This window comes from Monodelphis domestica, chromosome X (genome assembly GCF_027887165.1).
Source record: "Monodelphis domestica isolate mMonDom1 chromosome X, mMonDom1.pri, whole genome shotgun sequence".
In the NCBI taxonomy this organism is placed as follows: Eukaryota; Metazoa; Chordata; class Mammalia; order Didelphimorphia; family Didelphidae; genus Monodelphis; species Monodelphis domestica.
Genome location: NC_077235.1, coordinates 43,446,837 through 43,470,709, shown reverse-complemented (window position 1 = coordinate 43,470,709; position 23,873 = coordinate 43,446,837). Strand labels below are relative to the sequence as shown.

The following is a 23,873-nucleotide window of genomic DNA, read 5'->3' as shown; positions in this document are numbered from 1 at the left end:
GACACCAAATACCTCGTTTCCTTTCTCTGAGGCTGCCAGTCAAGAATGCTATGTCCGCTTAGCAAGGGCTTTTCCTGTCTACAGAGATCATATAGATTATGAGCTAGTTACTGGATTAGCCCGAACATAATATGACCCCGATTTTAGTGCGATCCCAAGTATTTTGAAGGATAACTCAGAAAGAGGAAACACCCATTTTATTTTCTCCTTTTCAATTACAACTTTCTCTTAACTTGTGAATAATGCAGGCACTTTATATTCAAAGTTTTTTCAAGATCCTGAAAACAAGTTAAAGAAGTTTTCATGCCAACACTTTTATTAAAAATGCATTTTCCCAACTGTGTGACCCTGGGCAAGTCACTTGACCCCCATTGCCTACCCTTACCACTCTTCTGCCTTGGAGCCAATACACAGTATTGACTCCAAGACGGAAGGTGAGGGTTAAAAAAATCCATTACTTCTTTAGGTACTTCTGAGAAATTACCTTCCAATATTTAATCATGTTCTGCTTCCTCTTCTATTTCCTCATCTCCTGAAGTGGATACATCCTTGGAGTCTTCGCCGTCACCCTCTTCTTCCCACAAAACACTATCTTCACTACCATCCATATTGTTTGATATACAGCATTTTTTAAATCCAAGCACAATGGACTCCATGGAGATTTTGTCCCAAGTGGTTTTGACCCAGTTCCCTAATACAGTGACTGATGATTTCTTTATTTTCCCTGATGGAGTAAATTCAACATCCACTCGTTATATTCTTTCCTCAAAATGATCTTTGAATGGCTTATTAATTACTACATCTAACACTTGTAATCGTGATGCCATTTCCTCCCAGAATGACAACTAGGGCCACGTGCATTTCAGCAATTCTCTTCTTCACATTTTCAGTCAGGTGACCCTTGAACTTGTCTAGAACGAGCATTCATTCCTATCTGACACCATAACGCACTGACGCCTATCCTAGACCACATTCAACCAATCTAACACAAGTTCTTCATTTATCCATCCATCCATCCCTTTCCCTGCACATGAAAGATCACTCCTGACGTAACTTTTCCTTAGATAATGTTTTACACCTTAAAATTACGTAAGGAGTCAGTTTTTGCCCCTGCTGTGATTGCAAGCATCCCAGTCATTTTAGTTTTCTCATTTCCAGTAGTCTGAATCAACACTGATTTGGCACTGTTAGTATTAATGGTGACATTTGATGGAATATCAAAGCAAACAGGTGGTCGGCATTTCGCATCTGCCCCAGGAGAGAGCCATGCTTTTTAGGCATGCTGAGGTGCACAATATACAACTTATGGTTTCAAAGTTGGAAGTGCTCGAATCTAGTGCAAATGCAACTTTCAAAGGTACTTATTGGAGGAAAAAGTCTCACTCTATTTGGGCCAATACAATGGTGCTCTTTGGATATCATAGTCTTAAATTCTATTTTCTGCCATGTAATTTCCCAAATCCAAGTAATTTAAATGTTCGGGCCAGGGTAGGCCCCAGGCAAAAGGGTTTATAATATCTTCTGTAGTGTGTATGCGTGAGTAGGGGATTTTTTCCCCAACTCCCCACCAGCACCCTGTTCATGTAATCACAGAGAGTAAAGAGCAAGTAAAAGAAGTAAGAAGGTACTAAAAATACTAAGTACAAAGATATATCTATAACCCACCATCCCTTAGGAAGAATGAAAAGACTGAGCTGAAATTGGAAGTGCCCGAGTAACTGGCTGGTCAGCTAGGTGGTGCTGCAGGGGATAAAGTACTAGACATGAGTCTGGAAGACATGTTTGGGAGTTCAAATCTGCCCTCGGATACTTGTATGACCCTGGGTAAAGCAATTGTTTGCCTCAGTTTCCTCATCTGTTAAATAAGATGGAGAAGGATGGCAAACCACTCCAGTACCTTTGCCAAGAAAATCCCAAATGGGGGTCACAAAGAGTCTGATACGAATGAAGATTGAACAACAAAAGTAACTGGTGGGGGAAAACTTGGCCGTACCCTAAGTGGGTTTTAAAATATAAGCCAGTGATTCCCTGAGCAGAAATCTTTGAGGAAGGAAATAACTACAAGGAATTATAACCCTGGCCACAGAGAAGAAAGCTGGCTGTGGATGCAGGAGAGAACTAGTCCTGGCAACTAAGAGTTGAACAGCCCCAGGAAAGCCACCTAAGCAACACCCCTATCTCAGCTGGCATGTCACTTGGCTTAAGAAGTGTTTTGTTTTCCTTACAGAAGGCCATGTGTATTGGGTAAAGGGTATTGCTACCGCTAAGGGGAGTTCCCTAGAAATTCTTCTGCTTATCTAATACTTTGCTGTAGCCAGGCTTGGAAAAGCAAATGGCAGGGATACCACCTCCCCTGCCCTATTTAACTGGTAGCATCGTACTTTACAATAGGAAACCCCATTGAGAGGCTCAGGCTGATGGCCTACTCCACACTCCTTGTAAAGAGCTGATTGTACAGAGGTCTACTTTGGAAAGCAGCAAAGCCAAGGTAGATAGCAGAACAGCTAGGTGAAGTAGGGATGCCCTTACTCAGGCATGTATGTCAAGAGCTTCCTATGCCAACTATGTAGGATGCCACATACCTCACTGAACAGTTCCTATAGAAAGCATAGTCTAGGCATGGTCTTGGAGACTTTCAAGACTGACTTGTGATTGCCAGCATCTATATATTCACAACTGAGAAGGACCTCATATAAGAAATGTACAGTTTAGTTCATGTTCAGTCTCTATCTCTACTGTCATACCACTATCACTGTGGAAGCAGAAAGGAGCTACGCAATTATCTTTTGATTTACGGATTGCTATGAACAAAGAATTAATCTCCAATGGGCACTGTACTAGTGACGTGTCTCTTAATCTGTTACCAGGACAATACGTGAAGCCTTTGACCAGCCAGAGCCTGTGCCCAGGGTTACTGCATAGTCTGAGGCTTCATCATAATAGTCATAATAATCACTGAGCTGAGCAGACTGGGAATTTGCCAATCACCCCATTTTGATTGACTCCAATAGAGTCAACCTTCTCTTGTCTCCTTAGGTTCTTGTTATTCTGGAAATGAAGAAATGAAAAACAAGAGCTATGATTTCACACAATTTTTATTTCCTTTCTACTTCTACTTCCAACCTTATTTTCTTTTGCTGTAAGGTTGATGTTTAAAGGTTGATTGTGTCTGTTGGAAACATATTAGGGAAGCCTGCTATGTGGACCTGGTTGTCCCACTCATCATCTTGTACGTTCTCTTCGATAGTTTTCCCGATGTAATACATTTGCCCATTCAGCTTGAAAAATTTGGTGTCTTCCATGTCAATTTCTAAAATTCCACTTTCCTTTTTCTGAGCTAATATTCTTTTTCTTGTTATATCCAGTTTGGGATCTGATCTTCGTCTTCTCTTTCGTCTCTTTTTCTTCCTTTCAATTTTCAAAACTAAAATAAAACATAATCGTGAGTTAACTAATACAAAGGCACAAATCTACCTTTCAGAACAATGTCTGTTGTCCTGAGCAATGTCATTTCCTATCACTTCTATGGATATATTAGAAACCCCACCCAGGCATTAATACAATGATTAGAATTGTCCCTTTGAAAGCAACTCTCCCCACTAATCTCCTTTCCCTTTATGTTATGTTTTCATGGAAGCAGCTAATGACAGGTACTGTAGGGGGCTGTAGAGTTCATGGGTCCAGTTGAATTCCCCTTTGCAGCCAGTTTCCCTGACAATTTCAGGATCTTTCAAATTTAGCTAGAAGTGATATAAATTGGTTGTACATAGACACGGCTCATAGGAAAACCAGGGAATCCAGTGACTGGGAGACCAGCAAGGAGATACAAGGATGTTTGGGGAGATTTCTGTTTACATGCAAAAATGAAGGGACAGAGAGATAAGATAGAATGGCCCTGTGATTTCACTGGTGTAGGATACTATTCCCAGGTGAGGAAATTACATCTACCAATGAAAGTTGACACTTTCTCTGCCAATTATACTCATAGTTTCACTGAATCAAGAATGTAATTTTTATATTAGCCTTCAAGATCACATACACTAGCAGCGCCAAGATGGCAGAGAAGGTACATGGACCCATCTGATCTCTTCCAAACTGCCCTTGGAAAACTGATATGATGCTTCAGAATGAATTCTAGAGCAGCATAACTCACAGAAGGATGGGATGAAATAATTTTTCAGCCCAAAACAACTTAGAAGACCACACAAAGCATCTAGTGCACCCGGGTGGAAGTGGAGCTTAAAGCAGTATGCTTGCTTGACTACAGGGGTGGAGGGGATATGACTGAGGAGAGACTCTAAATGAACACTCTAATGCAAATACCAACAACATGGAAATGGGTTCGAGTCAAGGACACATGTGATACCCAGTGGAATCGCGTGTTGGCTGTGGGAGAGGTGGGGGGGAGGAGGGAAGAAAAGAAAATGATATTTGTTTCTAATGAATAATGTTTGGAAATGACCAAATAAAATAATGTTTAAAAATAAATAAATAAATAAACAAAAAATAAAAATAAATTAAAAAAAGCAGTATGCTAAGACATATCCCACTGTGACTGTGGGCCTTGGGCACAGCTAAAACAGCAGCAAAGGCTTCTGGAGTTCTCAGTCACAGATGGGAAGTGGGGTTGGACAACTGCTCAGAAGGAGATTATAGGGGTCCCCTTGCTGGCTTCAGGTATAAGACTCTTTGGCATTGCCCATATTCAGAACCAGGTCACAATCTGGGGGAACAGTTTCAGGATGAGGAGGAGCGCTAGCACACATCAGTGCGTGCAGTTACAGGGGAGCAGGGAACCCTGATGACAGTTCCAAGGGGTAAAAGAATGCTTGCGATTACCCATTGACCAGTGCACAGGCACACCTGTCTTTACATCATATCACCTTGGAATAATTGAAAACAGATAGATCCCCAGAGACAACTCTGAAGGCAGCTACGTATAATAGATTGGGTATAAAAATCTATCTTTTCTTACAGGATAGTAGGAGGGAATAGGGATAAGAAAAGAGGGCAAATTGGGGTAGATCATGGTCAGAAGCGAAATTGGGGAAAATAGGATAGAAAGTAATAGTAATCAGAATGGTGAAAGCAGTTTTTACAAGAATATAAAACATAGGCCTCATTTCTCAAATACAGAGAAATGAGTCAAGTGTATAAGAATACATGCCATTTTCCAAGTGATAAATAGTCAAAGGATATGAATAGGCAGTTCTCAGACAAAGTAATTAAAGCTCTCTAAAGTCATACAAAAATGTTCTAAACCACTACAAATTAGAGAAATGCAAATTAAAAACACTCTGAGGTATTACTCCACACCTATCAGATTAGCTTTTATAATGGAAAAGGAAAATGACAAAACTTGGAGGGGATATGGGAAAATTGAGACAAATACACCATTGGGGGAGTTGTAAACTTATTCAATCATTCTGGAGAGTAATTTGGACCTATGCACACAGGGCTATAATATAGTCCTATATGTACCCTTTGACCCGGCAATACCATTACTAGGTTTGTATATCAAGGAGAAGGACTACAATATGTACAAAATATTTAAAACAGCTATTTTTGTTGGGACAAAGAATTGTAAAGTTAGGGGATACCCATCAATGGGGGAATGGCTAAATAAGACATAGTATATGATTGTAATGGAATACTGTTGTGTTGTAAGAAATGAGTAGGAGCTCAGAAAAACTTGGAAAGACTCACATGAACAGAAGCACAGTGAAATAAGCAGAACCAGGAGAATGATTTAGACAGTGACAATGAACAACTGTGAATAACTTGGCTATTTTTAGCAATATGGTAATTCAAAATAATCCCAAAGGATTAATAATAAAAAATGCCATCTGCTTCCAGAGAAAGAACTGATGGAGTCTGAATCTGGACCAAAGTAAACTTTTTCCACTTTCTCAAATTTTTGTTGCTTGAGGAGTAATATAAAAAAAGAACACATATACTAACCAAAGAGGATTACATGGTGTTAGAGAATGACTGAAAGGCATAGCCAGCTAGAAGAAGAGGAAGACCTGCCTTCTTTGAAGCCAAATGCACTGGAACGTAGACAGGGAGACAAAGAGCCAGAAAGCATTGTTTCTAGGACAAGGATTCAGTGATTGCCTATCTTCCCATCCACTTGTTTCATCCCTCATCCTGCCCCAACCTCTACTCTCTGAAAGCAGAAAAAGATAGCATTCTGCATTTTGAATCCCTTTTCCATATGGCAGTTCTTCAAATACCTGAAGACAATTTTCAGATTTCTTTTAAAGTCTTTTCTTCTCCACGTCTAAACAAATCCCAATTACTTCAAAGTTCAAATAGCATCATGTCAAGAATCTTATCACCCCTCTATGGATGTGTATCAGCTAATTAATGCCCTTTATGACTATAATACCAGTTTCTTTTGGAAGTGATGCTTTTTAAAATGGAACAGGTGCATTTCGGATCAAGTTCCTGTCCTGGTAGCAACAGAAAACTATTTCCCTACAGCACGTCATGCTGCTAAAAGATCTATTAATGCTCCGTTGACTCTGGAAGGAATCTGAAACACAGTGGAAAATCAGGATTTTAAATCATTGAAGGAAATGCCCTCTTTCCACTTAGAGGTCAGTGAAAATAAGATTGGAATTTTTTCTCCCTCCATGTACCACCTATTCTATCCACACACCCATGTTAAGAATCTCCACTTTAGATGAAAAAATCAGAAGAGTTTATAGCAAACATCAAGGTGGTAAAAAAGAGGAAACTTGAGGTAATGATGAGGAAAATTATTCCATTATGAAAATGACATTAAAATAGGGTTGTTTTAAAGTTACATCCCTACTCTCTTGGTTTGAACTCTGAAAGCACAGCAGTAGTAACAAAGCATCTGCCTCTATTATGAAGTTATTGTTAATAAAAGTGGATATTTATAGATAGGGCATGATTGGGGACAGCGAGGTAGCACAATGGATAAGAGTTCCAGGCCTGATTGTGCCCTCAGACACTTCCTAGTTGTATGCATGAGACTCTGGGCAAGTCACTAAACCCCAAATGCCTAGCCCTTGCCACTCTTCTGTCTCTTGGAGTTGCTTTTAGAAAAGAAGGTAAGAGTTTAAAAAATGACTGAATTTGAATCTCACAACATCTCCATGAGGTGGGCATTGTAGGTACTATTATTCCCGTTTTATACATCAGAAAAATGAAGCTTACAGAGATTGTGATTTGCCTATAGTAACTCAGCTGGTGCATGTAAGAGGCAAGACTCAAATCTGTATCTTCCTTGCTTCAGGCCAGATACTCTAAACACTGTCACACTGTCTCTCATCAGAAGCAAAATGGCAAATTTCTGTATTATAACAAGGGCTATCTACCACAGAGCTCGAGAGCATCTTTTTGTCTCACATTCCACCTCTCCCTTTTTTCCTCTGTCTGTGTATATCATTGTATGTGGTGTTCTGTCACATCTGACTCTTTATGACCCCATTTCAGGTTTTCTTCACAAAGATACTGGAGTGGTTTGCCATTTCCTTTTCTAGCTCATTCTACAGATCAGGAAACTGAGGCAAAGAGTTGGTTAAGTGACCTGCCCAGGGTCACGCAGCCATGAAGTATTTGAGGTCAAATTTGAATTCAGGTTTTCCTGCCTCCAGGCCATGGGCTCATCTGGGAAGAGCCAGTTCTTTTTCCTTTACCTTTTCAAGGGGTTTGAGGAAGTAGCCTTTGGTAGTACGAATCAAAGGGCCTGGCTGCCCAAGGAAAAGGCAGGACTGTTTGGGAAGTGTTGGCTCTTCTCCTTAATCCTCTCAATCCAGGAGGAAGAGTCAGGCCAAGAAGTCCCTTCCAGCTTTGCAGTTCTGAACTTTTGAGACTTGGGGTTAGAGAGTAAGGGAATACAGAGGAAATTGGTGATCTGGGATGAGCCAGCTTGTCTAAGGATGGGGTAAAAGCCAGGTTTCTAGGCCCGTGACAGATTTCAGCAGACCACGTAGGAAGCTGAAAAAGGGCACAGGCTGAAAGTTAGAGACCTGGCTTGTAGGTCATGGTTGCCACTAACCAGCCACAGCATCTCTAGGCAGGGCTCACTAACAGTGGATTTAAATAGACAATTAATTAGTCCAACCATAAATACCAGGGACTTGGAGGGCAGCTGAGAAGGGTCCACACTTGAGAGGGGTCCCAGAGCTTCCACTTAGAAATGTGAGTCTCATGAGGTGTGACTTGAGAGGGGCAGTTTTCCTGCCCTTTGATGCCCCTTTTTCCGAGGCTCTGATTTTCCTTGTTAAGCTCATGGATCTTTTACATAAACCATACCTGAATGGAGTAAAGCTTTGAAGTGCTTTTCCTTTTCAGAGTCCATACCAGATGAGTCCCTTACTTCCCACCTGGAATCAATTGGTGATTGTGAGGAACTTATCATTTCAGCATAATTTCTAAATTCCAGGCTGTTTCTCCCGTTGTTTTTCCCATTGTTTTTCCCATTGTTTTTCCCATTGTCTTCTTGCTTCAAGAGGTTACTAGAAGAAGAGCACACAGGAAAGCATTTCAGCAATGAAGGCTTGTCATTTGAACTGATATCCTTTAATGACACATGTAAGCTCTTGATTTGGAAATGTGAGAAAACCTAAGCAAGGAAACCACACATGAGAAGAATCAACTCTTCAGCAACTCTTGAAGATCTGGAGTAAGACAAACAGTGGCCCAGATCAGCCCCAAATGCAGATAAGATCCATTTTGGCCTTGGGAGCCCAATAAGATTCTTTCCCTCCACAGGTTTCTTTTCCTACTCGAGGGAAGACTTCAATTCAAACCAAAGCTGCTATTTGGCCTGTGATAATATGCCACAAATGGAAAGGTGGGGAGGAAGATCTCGGAAGAGTACTGCTTGGCAAGAGATGGTTAGTTTGGTATTAATGATAGCTCAGAGATCAGTCCCATATGATGAGCCTAGAGGATTAATGAATAATGGTACCAACCTCCTAACGGACAGGTGATGGAGCAGTATATAGAGTGAGGCCCACCCTCTGGGATATGGCTGCCAACAAGAGAATTTGTTTTGGCTAACTATGCTCATCTGTTCCAAGGGTTTTCCTTCCCTTCTCTGCCTTTCCTGACCCTTTCTCTTTCTTTCTTTTTCTTTTGAAAAAGTGAAAAAGGGAGGTAGGAGAGAGAAAAATGCTTTATCATTGAAAAAAATAAAATTAATTGATCTGGGAGAATAAATTGTAATATAGATAATCTACTTGTGGCTAATAGTTAATGTTCTCAATGGCCCACATTTTTTTTTTTAACCCTCACCTTCCCTCTTGGAGTCAATACTGTGTATTGGCTCCAAGGCAGAAGAGTGGTAAGGGCTAGGCAATGGGGGTCAAGTGACTTGCCCAGAGTCACACAGCTAGGAAGTGGCTGAGGCCAGATTTGAGTTGGCCCACATTTCTATAACCCTTTCCTTATAACAACTCTATTAAGCGGGGAGTGCCAGCATCCTCATTTTATAGATGTAGTGAGTGAGACCCAAAGGGGTGAAGTGACCTGCCTACAGCTAGTAAGCAGTGCTGCTCCCCACCCCCCCAGCCTCCTAATTGGACTCTTCACCTTGAATCTTTACCAACTCTTGTCCATTTGCCGCACTGCTCTCAAAACAATTTTCTTTAAGTACAGCAGTAGACCAGTTTTACTCCTTGGATGCACCTTTAAAAGGCATTCTGATCCACTTCATCTGTATTATATTTACAAAAGAGAGTGTGGCAGGAGAGCCGGATTCCTGGGTTCTAGAACTGGCTTTGGTTTTCACTAGCCATGTGACTTGGGGCAAGTTATAGAATGTCTCTCAGCTTTTGCCCTCACTTGCCTAATGGGAATATCAGTCCTGCTGACCTCACAGAGTTTTGGATAGGGTCTTCTTGTACACAGAAGAGCTCAACTAATGGCTTTTCACTGAAGAAAATAATATACATGGAAGAAAGAATTTGGGAAATAGTAAAGTGCTAGACAGAATCAGTGAGTCATGGAATGTTAGAAGAGAAACAAATCTTAAAGCCCACGTAGACCTGCTTTATATTGCTGAGGGGGATGTGAGGTCCAGAGAAGGGAGAGGAGTTGCCTGAGGTCATCAACATTTTGCGAAGAATCAGGAGGAGACCTGACTTCGAATTCTCTTGTCACTCTTTCCTAGCTTATTTCCAACGCAAAGTTCCCGACTTAAAAATTAAAAAGCCACCAAAGGAAATGAGATATCCAAGGAACTTCGTACATTAGACAATCTAGACCAAGGCCTTAGAAAACAGAAAAAGTGTGAATCTGTTTGTGCCACTGGCCTACAAAGCGGGTAGACAACGTTCTTACATATACAGATGAGAATTTGGCACCCTTGGCACCGACCTTTTGCAACTGGTCCACAGGCAGGGTTCCCTTTTCCAGGGGTTAATAAAGCCCTCAGGGTTGATTTCTGGCCTAACACCTAAGCTGAAGGGAAGGAAAGCTCTACTGTCTGCTTCTAGAGCAGGTCTTATATGTAATGGCAATGAGAATGGCTCAGAATGGCTGCTCACTGCTTACACTAGGCTGGATTACAACATCATCCATCACTGGCTTGAGCAAAGAGCAAATGGCTCTTTCATTTCCATTTGCCCTTTCTCATAATTTGTAATGTCTCCCTTCAGTTCCTGGAAAGCCAGGAAGGATTTATTGTCCTGTATAATTCACGTATTGATTTAGTCATGGAGCTGGAAGGCAACATTTGAGAGCTGGAATGGACCTCTAAGGTCATCTCAGCCAATTCTGCCATTTTACAGTTGAAGGAAACTGAGGGTGAAAGAGGGACAGTGATTTGTCCAAGATCACACAAATAAAAACAGCAGAGGTGAGATGTGAACCTAGTTCTTCCAACCTAAAACCCCACCCATTGCATCATATCAAATCTAGGCTTATCAAAGAACAAGGAAAACATCATAAATGTGCTCACAAGTATACTTACTATAATGTTAACCACAGAACTGCTCCACCAGTCAAAGCAAACAGGATGGACAGACAGCCGAACACAATGATTTCTGCAAGAAGAGGCCTTTTGGGCATCACTATTTAAAATGGAGAGAGGAAAAACCACATACACACAAATTCAGTTGATCCGTCATGATTCTGTCTGATACGTCCATTGATTCCTATATTGGTCTACTGGCTAATCATAGGACAAAATTCCTCTGTATACGTGGCTGGGGAAAATGTGCAAAGGTACCTACTGACCACTTAAATAGCTCAGATTTCTGGAGTGCTTTGTATTTTATGTAGCCACTTCCATGTGTGTTACCGTCTCATCGGGGCATCAGAACAGTTCGGCCAGGTAGGTATTGCAAAGCTTAGTAGAGCCATTTTACAGAGAGGAAATGGAGTCTAGGAGAAATTCGAGTTAAGTCACACAGCTAGTAAGTGGCTAAGGTTGGCTTTTTAATAAAAACCATCACCTTCCCTCTTGGAATCCACACTGTGTATTGGCTCCAAGGCAGAAGAGTGGTAAGGGCTAGGCAATGGGAGTCAAGTGACTTGCCCAGGGTCACACAGCTAGGAAGTGGCTGAGGCCATATTGGAACCCAGGACCTCCCGTCTCTAGGCCTGCTGATCTCAACCCACTGAGATACGCAGCCACCTCCTAAGGCTGATTTTAAACTAAGGTTTTTTGATCCTAGATCCAGTACTCTCACCACCATACCATAGTAACCTTTGCATTAAAAAAAAACTTCATAAAACTCTATCAATGTATACATTGTAACTTGAGGGAGGATCATTGCCTCAGTTTCTTAATTTGTTTTTTTAACCCTGTGCCTTCCATCATGGAATCAACACTGTATTGGCTCCAAGGCAGGAGAGTGCTTAGGGCTAGGCAATGGGGTCATCAAGTGACTTGTCCAGGGTCACACAGCTGGGAAGTGTCTGAGGCCAATTGGAACCCAGGACTTCCCATCTCTTGGCCTGGCTCTTGATCCACGGAGCCACCCAACTTCCCCCTCTTAATATTTAATGTAAGTCAAGTGCCACTCGTGTCCATGTCCTCCTATAAATATTCCATGGAAGTCCACACAACATGTTGGGAGCCTTAGGCTTCAGTATCCACACAGAAAAAACCAAGCAGATAAAGAATTCCATGAACTTGGATGGACAGCCCATTGAGATGGTCCATAAGTAAACAGAGGACAAATACTCTGAATGGAAAATGAAATATGCCTAGAACTGAACAGGAGGAGGAGAGAGGGCACAGTGCTTTCAATGATCTGCATTTTCAAATAGAAACAAATGAAAAATTGGTATTTTCCCAATGATATCATAAAGCTGGGATTCTTTTCTTTAAAGAAACCCTTACCTTCCATCTTGGAATCAATACGGTGTATTGGTTCCAAGGCAGAAGAGTGGTAAGGGCTAGGCAATGGGGGTCAAGTGACTTGTCCAGGGTCACACAGCTGGGAAGTGTCTGAGGCCAGATTGGAACCCAGGACCTCCCATCTATAGGCCTGGATCTCAATCCACTGAGCCACTCAGCTGCCCCCCAAAAGCTGCGATTCTTATTTGAGGGTTCCCCACAGAACAGAGAGGATGTGAGTAGGCTATAACTAATGGTCAATGGGGAATGGAATAAGAGAACTTCAATGATGGCTATCATTAGAAAGATAGATGCCTAGGAGGTGGGTAAACCATTTGATGAGAGTTCCAATGTCAAGAGGTCTGGAGGAAGGCCCCTGCCCCAACACCATGGGAGATGTATGTGAGGATACAAGGAAGAGTGCTACAGTCGGAGTCCCGAAGGATGGGCTGTGATTCCTTTCTCTCCTGACCACATACTACTTGTGCTACTTATGTCATACCCTGCACGTCTTCTCTTCCAAAAATTCTACTCGAACCAGTCACTCCTCCCTGGCTGCCAGGCCTCCACTGGTGTTGTTTCCCCCATTCGAATGTATCTCCCTGAAAAGAGCTGACTGTCTTTCCTTAGCATAGTGTGTTTTTCACATGTTACTAAATACCCTCTCTTCCTTCTTTCCTTCCTTTCACCTTTCATCAAAGACACATTGATACAGCAATGCACTTAGTCATCTTTTTGCTCTGAGTTACTTCACTAATGATTCAAATTAGGCTTTAAGAACCTTCATCCCAATTGATTTCCTTCCTCTTCTTTATCTTCCTCAAAGAGTCAGAAAATTCTTTCAGAAACTCATACAGCTGAAGTTGTAACTCCGTCTGTCTCATCTTATTAAACATTTTCTTATCTGGAATAAAAAGGGAGAATTCAACAAGAAGTGACTGTTAGGAGCAACAAGCTACTTGTGACTCCATTGCTCACAGGTTCTCGTAGAGTAGGGTCACCAAGCTATTGGTACCAACCACTCCAGTTCTGGGGCAGAAGCACTCATGGGCAAGAATTCAGGGAGAACAAGTATTTGTCATGCAACCATCAACAACTATCTCAAGTGCACATATATGTGTCTGTGTATGTATAGATTTCTGTTTGTATGGACACATCATTGTCTGTGCATCCTCCCCCAAAGATACAACTAGTCCATAATTCCTCATCACAGAGACTGTCACAACACTCTGGTTGGCAGCTCTTTATTCCTTTTATTCTCTTTATCCCCTTTATTATCCTTCTAGAGGTCCCTTTATAAGAATCACTCTGGGCAGAGTGCCTAGTGAAGTGGGACTTTAGCTGTCGCTCAGTGAGAGACGGGTATTAGCAGAAGGCCACATAATCCAGGGTAAAGAGTGGGGGTGTGTGCATGTGTGTGTGTGATTCAGCCGAGTTTGTGCACTGCAAAGTGTATGCTTTTGTTTTATTTTAATCCCTCACCTTCTGTCTTGGAGTCAATACTTAGTATTGGTTCCAAGGCAGAAGAGCGGTAAGTGCTAGGCAATGGGGTCAAGTGACTTGCCCAGGGTCACACAGCTGGGAAGTGTCTGAGACCAAATTTGAACCCAGGAACTCCTGTCTCTGGGCCTGGCTCCCAATCCACTGAGCACCCAGCTGCTCCCTTTTGTATGTTTAGCAGTTACTGTGCCCACCATGCCTAGTAAGGGGCATGTGTTTGTCTGGGAAAGAATTCCTAGGGACTGTATGACCTGTGCAAGGTATATGCATGTGGAGGCCAAGGAGTCAGTCAGTAAGGAGAGGTGTGTACAGTCACTAAACTGGTTTGTGTATCTCTACAAGTCACAAGAGGTCAGAGCTGGGGAGGTGTACATAATACTGTGGCAGTCATGGGGCCATGGCAGTTAAAAGAGAGGTAGTGGTCAGTGAGGAATGTGTATATAAGCCACCAAGAGGGATGTTTCCACTAAGGGATTTGTACCTCTGTGTGTTTCGGTGGTCATGCATGTTTGTGGCAGAGTTTCTTATGTAGGGGAGTATGTGTGTGCCTATGTAGGAGGCCATTGTGACTAGTGAGGGTGTACGTATGTGTGTGTCTGTGTGTATGAATCATAAATACATGTTTCCATTGAGAGCTGTATGCATCTTTGTGCAGGAATCCCTCAAGCTAACATGTCCAGGAAGGGTAGGGTGGGTTTGTGTGTGTAGGTCACTCTTGCAGTGTGTTGTGAAGATTGGATTTGGCTATCTCCCACTGTAACAATGAAGGTACTTAGCTCTTCCTTTATTGGGAAGATTGAATAGTAATCCCCAATCTATTTTTAGATTTAAATCCCCAAAAAGTGTTAACTCAGTATTTGAAGTAGATCTACTTACTTTAATCTACAAAAAAGTAACTAACCACTAAAGGTGCGAACTAACTACAAAAGGTGCGAACTAACCACAAAAGGTGTGACATAATCAAAAAAGGTATAATCTAACCCAAAAAGGTGTTAACTAAAGAGTGGGAAGTCCTGGAGAGGGCGTCTGCTGTGAATGGTAGATGTAAAATTTAGGGGAGGGGACACAAGAGAAAAAAATCCTTAAATAGAGGAAACAGGCACACAAGATATAGATCAAAGAACTCTGACTTGGAGTTGGACTGGAGGATCAGTCTCTCGAGCTTGGAGTGAAGAACAGTCACTCAGAGGAGACACTGGAAGACAGACACTCGGACTTGGCTGTGGAACTTGACCCTGGAGGAGCTCGTGCAGGAGACTTCAGACTGCTTTCTTTTTAGATGGTCACCATGGTGAGTGAAAGGTTGACTTAGTTTCCCTGCCTTTCTGGAGATGTGAACCTCTGAGAAAGGCCCATCATCTTGAGACTCCTTTCCCTGATTAGGGCCTTAAAATTTCTACCTGGCTCTGAGGAAGCAAAGCTCTCTCTCTCCTTTTATCTCATTTCTTAATATCTTCCCTCTATTGTAAATAAACTACTATAAATTCGATTCTACTTTAGTAATTCATTTTGGGATTTAGAAATTAAATCCTTGGTGAGCACCAATTAATATATTTGATCCAACCATAAAAAATTTAACAGTGTTCCATGACAGGTGTGTGTTTGTACTCATGTGGAAGCCGATTCCTCAAGTGCATATGTCTATCTGTAGGGGTCTTTCTGCTACTCTGTCCTGGGAAGAATATGGGTTTGTGTGTAGGAGTTCCTCAGCTGTTGTGTATCCACTGAGAGGGCACGTGTGTGCGCAAGTTCCTGCTTAGGAACCATTCAGGCCAGCATTTTCAAGGAGAGGCATGTCTATGTGTAGAAGTTACTCTGGCCAATGTGTCCATCAAAGGGAGTGTGTGTGTGTGTGTGTGTGTGTGTGTGTAACTGTGTGAGACATCAGTCAGGTTGATGTGTAGAGTGTACACTGGCTGTGTAGGACTCAGAGCTAGTTATGTCAGTGTGTATTTGTTGTGTAGGAGCCCCACAATAGGGGCCTGTATGTGCACACATGTGCACATACTTTCACATATATGTGCATGTGAACGTTCCACCTAGTGGTGTGTACTTGCAGTAGGCTATATGACATCAGCCTCAGGAGGCCTGGGGGTCTATAAAGGCCAAGAATAGCAAGATCCCCCCAGAGAGGAAATAGTCAGAAAGTGAAGGCCCAAATGGCTTGTGTGTGTGGCGTGGCTTCTGGGTCTGAGCTGTAAAAGTATAGGTCTGGCTTAATTCTGTGCCCGGGCCCTGCTCAGTGTGTATAGAACTAAGGTGGATCTGGCAAGGATGCAGCTACTGGCCTAAACATTCTGCATCTGGATCAATGAAAGAACCATTTCTGACCATTCAATGTCACTAACCTCTAGAAAAATAGATATTCCCCAAGAGTATATCATGATCTTCCGAACTGTTCTCAAAATTCCTTAACCACAGGTTTTTGCGAAAAAGAGGAACTAAAAACAAAGAATAAAAAATCTTGGAGATTATTGCAGCGACTGAATAACACAACCAGCTCTGGATGGAGATCCCCTCCACAAATGGCTTTCCCTACAACAGCCTGGGCCCAGCCCCTTTCCCTGGCCCAAAGGGCTCTTCCCACAGCACACACCAGGGTGTGGGAATGGGCTTGGAGGCTTTGAAAAGAAAGCACCAAGTTCATGCCCAAGGCCAGATGATACTGTCTTCCTCAGAAACTACATCTCCCACAATTCTCTGGGCTAGGTTTGTGGGATAGCCCTGTGCCTGCTCAATTCTGCAAGGGAACAAAGATATATAGAGGGTTGTAGACAAAGCTGCAGGGCAGAAAGGAAATAACTGGGAGGCAACAGAAGGGCAGGTGAATGGAAGCTGGTTAAGCAGGATGGCACCAGACTTTAGTAATACCTCCTTCCCAAGTGCACCCTACAGCTTCCCTCTCTACTATCTTTGCTCAGATGGTTTTCCAGGGTTGCAATGCCCAAACCCCTTTGGGGTTTCTATCTATGTGTCTGTCTGTCTGTCTCTGTGTCTCCTTTCACCCTCCTTTTCTGTCTCTCTCCTTTACACATACATAAGATCTTGGAAGAAAGATTATCACAGGGCAGGGGATTGGGGGGAGGTCAAGATAGAGACAGATAGACAGACACAGAGAGAGACAGAGAAAGAGAAAGACAGAGACATGGGGGGGGATAGAGAAACAGAAAGAGAGAGGAGAAGGGTGGGAGGGAGGGAGAGAGAAAAGGAGGGGAAGAGGTATATAGAGAAATGGGTGCAAGAAACAGAGGAAGAGAGAGGAAGTGGGAGGGAGGGAGAGAGAAGAGGAGGGGAAGAAGGAGAGACAGACAGAGAGACACGGGAGAGAAGCAGAAAGAAAAAAGAAGAGGGAGGGAAGGAGAGAGAGAGAGACAGAGGGAGAAACAGAGAAAGAGAGGAAAGGGAAGGGAGAGAGAAAAGGAGGGGAAGAGGGAGAGAGAGAGACGGGGGGGGGGAGAAACAGAGAAAGAAAGAGGAGAAGGGAGGGAGAGAGAAAAGGATGGAAAGAGGAAGGGAGAGACACTGGCAGGGGAGAAACAGAAAGAGAGAGGAGAAGGGAGGAGAGAGAGAAAAAGATGGGAAGAGGAAGGGAGAGACACTGGCGGGGGAGAAACAGAAAGAGAGAGGAGGAGGGAGGAGAGAGAGAAAAAGATGGGAAGAGGAAGGGAGAGACACTGGCGGGGGAGAAACAGAAAGAGAGAGGAGGAGGGAGGAAGGGACGGACAGAAAAGGAGGGGAAGAGGGAGAGAGAGAGGGGTTGGGGAGAAACAGAGAATGAGAGAGGAGGAGGGAAGGAGAGAGAAAAGGATGGGAAGAGGGAGAAAGAGAGACACTGGGGCTGGAGAAACAGAGAAAGAGAGAGGAGGAAGGAGGGTGAGAGGGAGAGAAACAAGGAGGGTAAGAGGCAGAGAGAGACCAGGAGGGAGAAACAGAGAGAGGAGGAAGGAGAGATAAAGGGAGGGGAAGAGGGAGAGAGACGGGGGGGGGGTGAAGTAACAGAAAGAGAGGAGTGAGGGAGAGAGAGATGGGATGGGGGAGAAAGAGAGAAAGAGAGAGGAAGAGGGAGGGAGGGAGAGAGACAGAAAAGGAGAGGAAGAGGGAGAGATACTCTGGGGAAGAAACAGAGAAAGAGAGAGGAGGAGGGAGGGAGGGAGGGAAGTAGAAAAAGGAGGGGAAGAGGGAGAGAGAGATTGGGGAGGAGAAACAGAAAGAGATAGGAGGAGGGAAGGAGGGAGAGAGAAAAGGAGGGGAAGAGGAAGAGAGAGACACATGGGAGGGGTAGAAACAGAAAGAGAGAGGAGGAGGGAGGGAGGGATGGAAAGAAAAGGAGGGGAAGAGGGAGAGAGACACGGGGGGTGGAGAAAAAGAGAAAGAGAGAGGAGGGAGGGAAAGAGAGAGAAAAGGAGGGGAAGAGGGAGAGATGGGGGAGAAACAGAAAGAGAGAGGAAGGAGTTGGAAGTGAGAGAGAAAAGGATGGGAAGAGGGAGAGACAGAGAGAGGCATGGGGGGTGAGAAACAGAAAGAGAAAAGAGGAGGGATGGAGGGAGAGAGACAGACAGGGAGGGAGAAACAGAAAGAAAGGAGTGAGGGAGAGAGAGAAAAGGAGGGGAAGAGGGAGAAAAAGGGGGAGAAACAGTGAAAGAGAGGAAAAGGAAGGGAGAGAGAAAAGGAGGGGAAATGGGAGAGAGAGATTGAGGGTGGAGAAACAGAAAGAGAGAGGACAAGGGAGGGCGGGAGAGAGAAAAGGAGGAGTAGGGAGGGAGGAGAGAGAGAAAGGAGGGGAAGAAGAGAGAGATGGGGGGAGAAACAGAGAAAGAGATAGGAGGAGGGAGGGAGAGAGAAAACGAAGGGAAAAAGGAGAGACAGAGAGAGGCGGGGGGGAGAAGTGGAAAGAGAAATGAGGAGGGATGGAGGGAGAGAAAAGGAGGGAAAGAGGAAGAGAGAGACAGGGAGGGAGAAACAGAGAAAGGAGGAAGGAGAAATAAAGACAGGGGAAGAGGGAGAGAGCCGGGAGAGAAACAGAAAGTGAGGAGTGAGGGAGAGAGAAAAGGAGGGTAAGAGGGAGAGAGGAGGGGGAGAAACAGAGAGAGGAAAAGGAAGGGAGAGAGAAAAGGAGGGGAAGAGGAAGAGAGAGACACAGTGGGAGGAGAAACAGAGAAAGGGAGGAGTAGAGAGGGAGGAGAGAGAGAAAGGAGGGGAAGAAGAGAGAGAGATGGGGGGAAACAGAAAGAGAGAGGAGGATGAAGGGGGGAGGGAGAGAGAAAAGGATGGGAAGAGGGAGAGATAGACAGAGAGAGGCACGGGGGAGGGAAGAAACAGAAAGAGAGAGGAGGAGGGAGGGAGGGAGGGAAGTAGAAAAAGGAGGGGAAGAGGGAGAGAGAGATTGGGGAGGAGAAACAGAAAGACAGAGGAGGAGGGAGGGAGGGACGGAGAGAAAATGAGGGGAAGAGGGAGAGAGAGATGGGATGGGGGAGAAACAGAGAGAGAGAGAGGAGGAGGCTGGGAGGGAGAGAGAAAAGGAGGGTAAGAGGTAGAGGGAGAGACAGTGAGAGGCAGGGGGGAGAAATAGAGAAAGGGAAAGGAGGAGGAAGAGAGAATAGGACGGTAAGAGGGAGAGAGAAGCATGGGGGGGAGAAACAGAAAGAGAGAGGAGGAGGGAAGGAGGGAGAGATAAAAGGAGTGGAAGAGGAAGAGAGAGACACACTGGGGGGGGAGAAACAGAAAGAGAGGAGGGAGGGAGGGATAGAGAGAAAAGGAGGGAAAGAGGGAGAGAGAGAGACAGGGAGGGAGAAACAGAAAGAGAGGAGTGAGGGAGAGAGAGAGAAAAGTAGGGGAAGAAGAGAGAGAGATGGGGGGAGAAACAGAGAAAGAGAGAGGAGGAGGGAGGGAGAGAGAAAATGAGGGAAAGAGGGAGAGAGAGACAGGGAGGGAGAAATAGAAAGAGAGGAGTGAGGGAGAGAGAAAAGGAGGGGAAGAGGGAGAAAGGGGGGAGAAACAGTGAAAGAGAGGAATAGGAAGGGAGAGAGAAAAGGAGGGGAAGAGGGAGAGAGAGACTGAGAGGTGGAGAAACAGAAAGAGAGAGGAGGAGGGAGGGAGAGAGGAAAGAATGGGAAGAGAGAGGGAGAGACACGGGGGGGGGGGGAGAAACAGAAAGAGAGAGGAGGAGGGAGGGAGAGAGAGACACTGAGGGAGGAGAAAGAGAGAAAGGGAGGAGTAGGGAGGGAGGAGAGAGAGAAAGGAGGGGAAGAAGAGAGAGATGGGGGGAGAAACAGAGAAAGAGAGAGGAGGAGGGAGGGAGAGAGAAAATGAGGGAAAGAGGGAGAGAGAGACAGGGAGGGAGAAATAGAAAGAGAGGAGTGAGGGAGAGAGAGAGAAAAGGAGGGGAAGAGGGAGAGAGACGGCTTTAGGGGGGGGGAACAGAAAGAGAGAGGAGGAGGGAGGGATCGACGGAGAGAAAAGGAGCGGAAGAAGGAGAGAGAGTTCGGATGGGGAGAAACAGAGAAAGAGAGAGGAAGAGGGAGGGAGGGAGAGAGTGAAAAGGAGGGGAAGACGGACAGAGAGTGGGGGAGAAACAGAAAGAGATAGGAGGGAGGGGGAAGGGAGAGAAAAAAGATGGGAAGAGGGAGAGACAGAGAGAGGCGGGGGGGGAGAAACAGAAAGAGAAAAGAGGAAAAGATGGAGGGAGAGAGAAAAGGAGGGAAAGAGGAAGAGAGACAGACAGGGAGGGAGAAACAGAAAGAGAGGAGTGAGGGAGAGAGAGAGAAAAGGAGGGGAAGAGGGAGAAAGGGGGGAGAAACACTGAAAGAGAGGAATAGGAAGGGAGAGAGAAAAGGAGGGCAAGAGGGAGAGAGAGACTGAGAGGTGGAGAAACAGAAAGAGAGAGGAGGAGGGAGGGTGGGAGAGAGAAAAGGAGGGGAAGAAGGAGAGAGAGAGATGGGGGGTGGAGAAACAGAAAGAGAGAGAAGGGAGGGAGAGAGAGACGCGGTGGGAGGAGAAACAGAGAAAGGGAGGAGTAGGGAGGGAGGAGAGAGAGAAAGGAGGGTAAGAAGAGAGAAATGGGAGGAGAAAAAGAGAAAGAGAGAGGAGGAGGGAGGGAGAGAGAAGAGGGGAAGAGGGAGAGAGATTGGGGGTAGAAACAGAAAGAGAAAGGAGAAGGGAGGGAGAGAGAGACACTGTGGGAGGAGAAACAGAGAGAGTGGAGTAGGGAGGAAAGGGAGGAGAGAGAGAGAAAGGAGGGGAAGAAGCAGAGGGGGGGTAAAAACCAAGAAAGAGAGAGGAGGAGGGAAGGAGGGAGAGAGAAAAGGAGTGGAAGAGGAAGAGAGAGACATACACAGGGGAGAAACAGAAAGAGAGAGGTTGAGGGAGGGAGGAGAGAGAGAAAGAGGGGAAGAAGAGAGAGAGATGGGGGGTAGAAACAGAGAAAGAGATAGTAGGAGGGAGAAGTAGGGAGAGAGAAAAGGATGGGAAGAGGGAGAGAGAGATGGGAGGGGGAGAAACAGAAAAAGAGAGGAGGAGGGAAGAACGGAGAGAGAAAAGGACTGGAAGAGGGGGAGAGATGGGGGAGAAACAGAGAAAGAGATAGGAGGAGGGAGGGGGGAGGGAGAGAAAAAACGATGGGAAGAGGGAGAGAGAGATGGGATGGTGAGACAGAGAAAGAGAGGAGGAGGGAGAGAGAAAAGGAGCGTAAGAGGGAAAGAGAGACAGGGAGAGACACGGAGGGGGGGTGAGAAACAGAAAGAGAGAGGAGGAGGGAAGAATGGAGAGAGAAAAAGACTGGAAGAGGAGGAGAGATGGGGGAGAAACAGAAAGAGATAGGAGGAGGGAAGGAGAGAGAGACACTGTGAGAGGAGAAACAGAGAAAGAGTGGAGTAGGGAGGAAAGGGAGGAGAGAGAAAAGGAGTGGAAGAGGAAGAGAGAGATACACAGGGAGAGAACAGAAAGAGAGAGGAGGAGGGAGGGAGGGATGGAGGGAAAAGGAGGAGAAGAGGGAAAGAGAGAGAGACGGGGGGAGGGGGAGAAACAGAAAGAGAGAGGAGAAGGGATGGAGAGAGAGACACTGTGGGAGGAGAAACAGAGAAAGGGAGGAGTAAGGAGGGAGGAGTGAGAGAAAGGAGGGGAAGAAGGAGAGAGAGACGGGGAGGAGGAGAAACAGAAAGAGAGAGGAGGAGGTAGGGAGGGAAGGAGAGAAAAGGAGGGGAAGATGGAGAGAGATTGGGGGGAGAAGCAGAAAGAGAGAGGAGAAGGGAGGGAGAGAGAGAAACTGTGGGAAGAGAAACAGAGAAAGAGTGGAGTAGGGAGGGAAGGGAGGAGAAAGAGAAAGAAGGGGAAGAAGGAGGGGGGGTAAAAACAGAGAAAGAGTGAGGAAGAGGGAAGGAGGAAGAGAGAAAAAGAGGGAAGAGGGAGAGAGAAAGACGGGGGAAGAAACAGGGAAAGAGATAGGAGGAGGGAGGGAGAGAGAAAAGGAGGGTAAGAGGGAGAGAGAGATGGGAGGGGGAGAAACAGAAAGAGAGAGAAGGAGGGAGGGAAAGAGAAAAGGATGGGAAGAGGGAGGGAGGGACAAAGGGGGTGGAGAAACAGAAAGAGAGAGGAGGAGGAAAGGAGGGACAGATAAAAGGAGGGTAAGAGGGATAGAGAGAGACACGGGGGGTGGAGAAACAGAGAAAGAGAGAGGAGGAGGGAGGGAGAGAGAGAGAGAGAAAAGGAGGGGAAGAGGGAGAAACAGAAAGAGATAGGAGGGAGGGGGGAAGGGAGAGAAAAAAGATGGGAAGAGGGAGAGACAGAGGGGGGGGAGAAACAGAAAGAGAAAAGAGGAGGGATGGAGGGAGAGAGAAAATGAGGGGAAGAGGGAGAGAGAGACACGGAGGAGAAACAGAAAGAGAGAGGAGGAGTGAGGGAGAAAGAAAAGAATGGGAAGAGAGAGGGAGAGACACAGGGGGTAAGAAACAGAAGAAAGAGCAGGAGGGAAGGAGGGAGAGAGAGAAAAGGAGGGTAAGAGGGAGAGAGAGAGACACTGGGGCTGGAGAAACAGAGAAAGAGGGAGGAAGAGGAGGGGGGAGGGGGGGGGGGGGGGGGGGAGAGGGGAGGGGGGGGGGGAGAGAGAGAGGGGAGGGGGGGGGGAGAGAGAGAGAAAGAGGGTAGAGGGAGAGAGGGGGTAGAACAGAAAGAGATAGGAGGGAGGGGGGAAGGGAGAGAAAAAAGATGGGAAGAGGGAGAGACAGAGAGAGGGGGGGGGAGAAACAGAAAGAGAAAAGAGGAGGGATGGAGGGAGAGAGAAAAGGAGGGAAAGAGGGAGAGAGACAGACAGGGAGGGAGAAACAGAAAGAGAGAAGTGAGGGAGAGAGAGGGAAAAGGAGGGGAAGAGGGAGAAAGGGGGGAGAAACAGTGAAAGAGAGGAAAAGGAAGGGAGAGAGAAAAGGAGGGGAAGAAGGAGAGAGACTAAGAGGTGGAGAAACAGAAAGAGAGGAGAAGGGAGGGAGAGAGAGACAGGGTGGGAGGAGAAACAGAGAAAGGGAGGAGTAGGGAGGGAGGAGAGAGAGAAAGGAGGGGAAGAAGGAGAGGGGGGGGAAACAGAGAAAGAGAGAGGAGGAGGGAGGGAGAGAGAAAATGAGGGGAAGAGGGAGAGAGAGACAGGGAGGGAGAAATAGAAAGAGAGGAGTGAGGGAGAGAGAGAGAAAAGGAGGGGAAGAAGGAGAAAGAGGGGGGAGAAACAGTGAAAGAGGAAAAGGAAGGTAGAGAGAAATGGAGGGGAAGAGGGAGAGAGAGATGGGGGGGAGAAGGGAGAAACAGAGAAAGAGAGAGGAGGAGGGAGGGAGAGAGAGACATGGTAGGAGGAGAAACAGAAAGGGAGGAGTTGGGAGGGAGGAGAGAGAGAAAGGAGGGGAAGAAGAGAGAGATGGGGGGGGGTAAAAACCGAGAAAGAGATAGTAGGAGGGAGGGGGGAAGGAGAGAGAAAAGGATGGGAAGAAGTAGACACACGGCGAAGGGGGGAGAAACAGAAAGAGAGAGGAGGAGGGAGGGAGATAGAGAAAAGGATGGTAAGAGGGAGAGG

At 45.5% G+C, this 23,873-nt stretch overlaps 1 protein-coding gene across 1 annotated transcript in view; it reads right to left on the bottom strand.

The window, feature by feature from the left end:
• Positions 1-3,077: 3,077 nt before the first annotated feature.
• The window catches only part of LOC103101901 (uncharacterized), a 34,519-nt gene continuing 13,723 nt past the window's right edge, over positions 3,078-23,873 (bottom strand). Inside the window, exons 5-9 of the mRNA XM_056808718.1 lie at positions 16,174-16,266; positions 13,107-13,229; positions 10,952-11,051; positions 8,290-8,492; positions 3,078-3,424 (exon numbers count right to left, since the gene is read on the bottom strand). Of these exons, the coding sequence (XP_056664696.1) occupies positions 3,153-3,424; positions 8,290-8,492; positions 10,952-11,051; positions 13,107-13,229; positions 16,174-16,266 (791 nt within the window). The 3' untranslated portion in view covers positions 3,078-3,152. The remainder of the gene's footprint in view (positions 3,425-8,289; positions 8,493-10,951; positions 11,052-13,106; positions 13,230-16,173; positions 16,267-23,873) is intronic.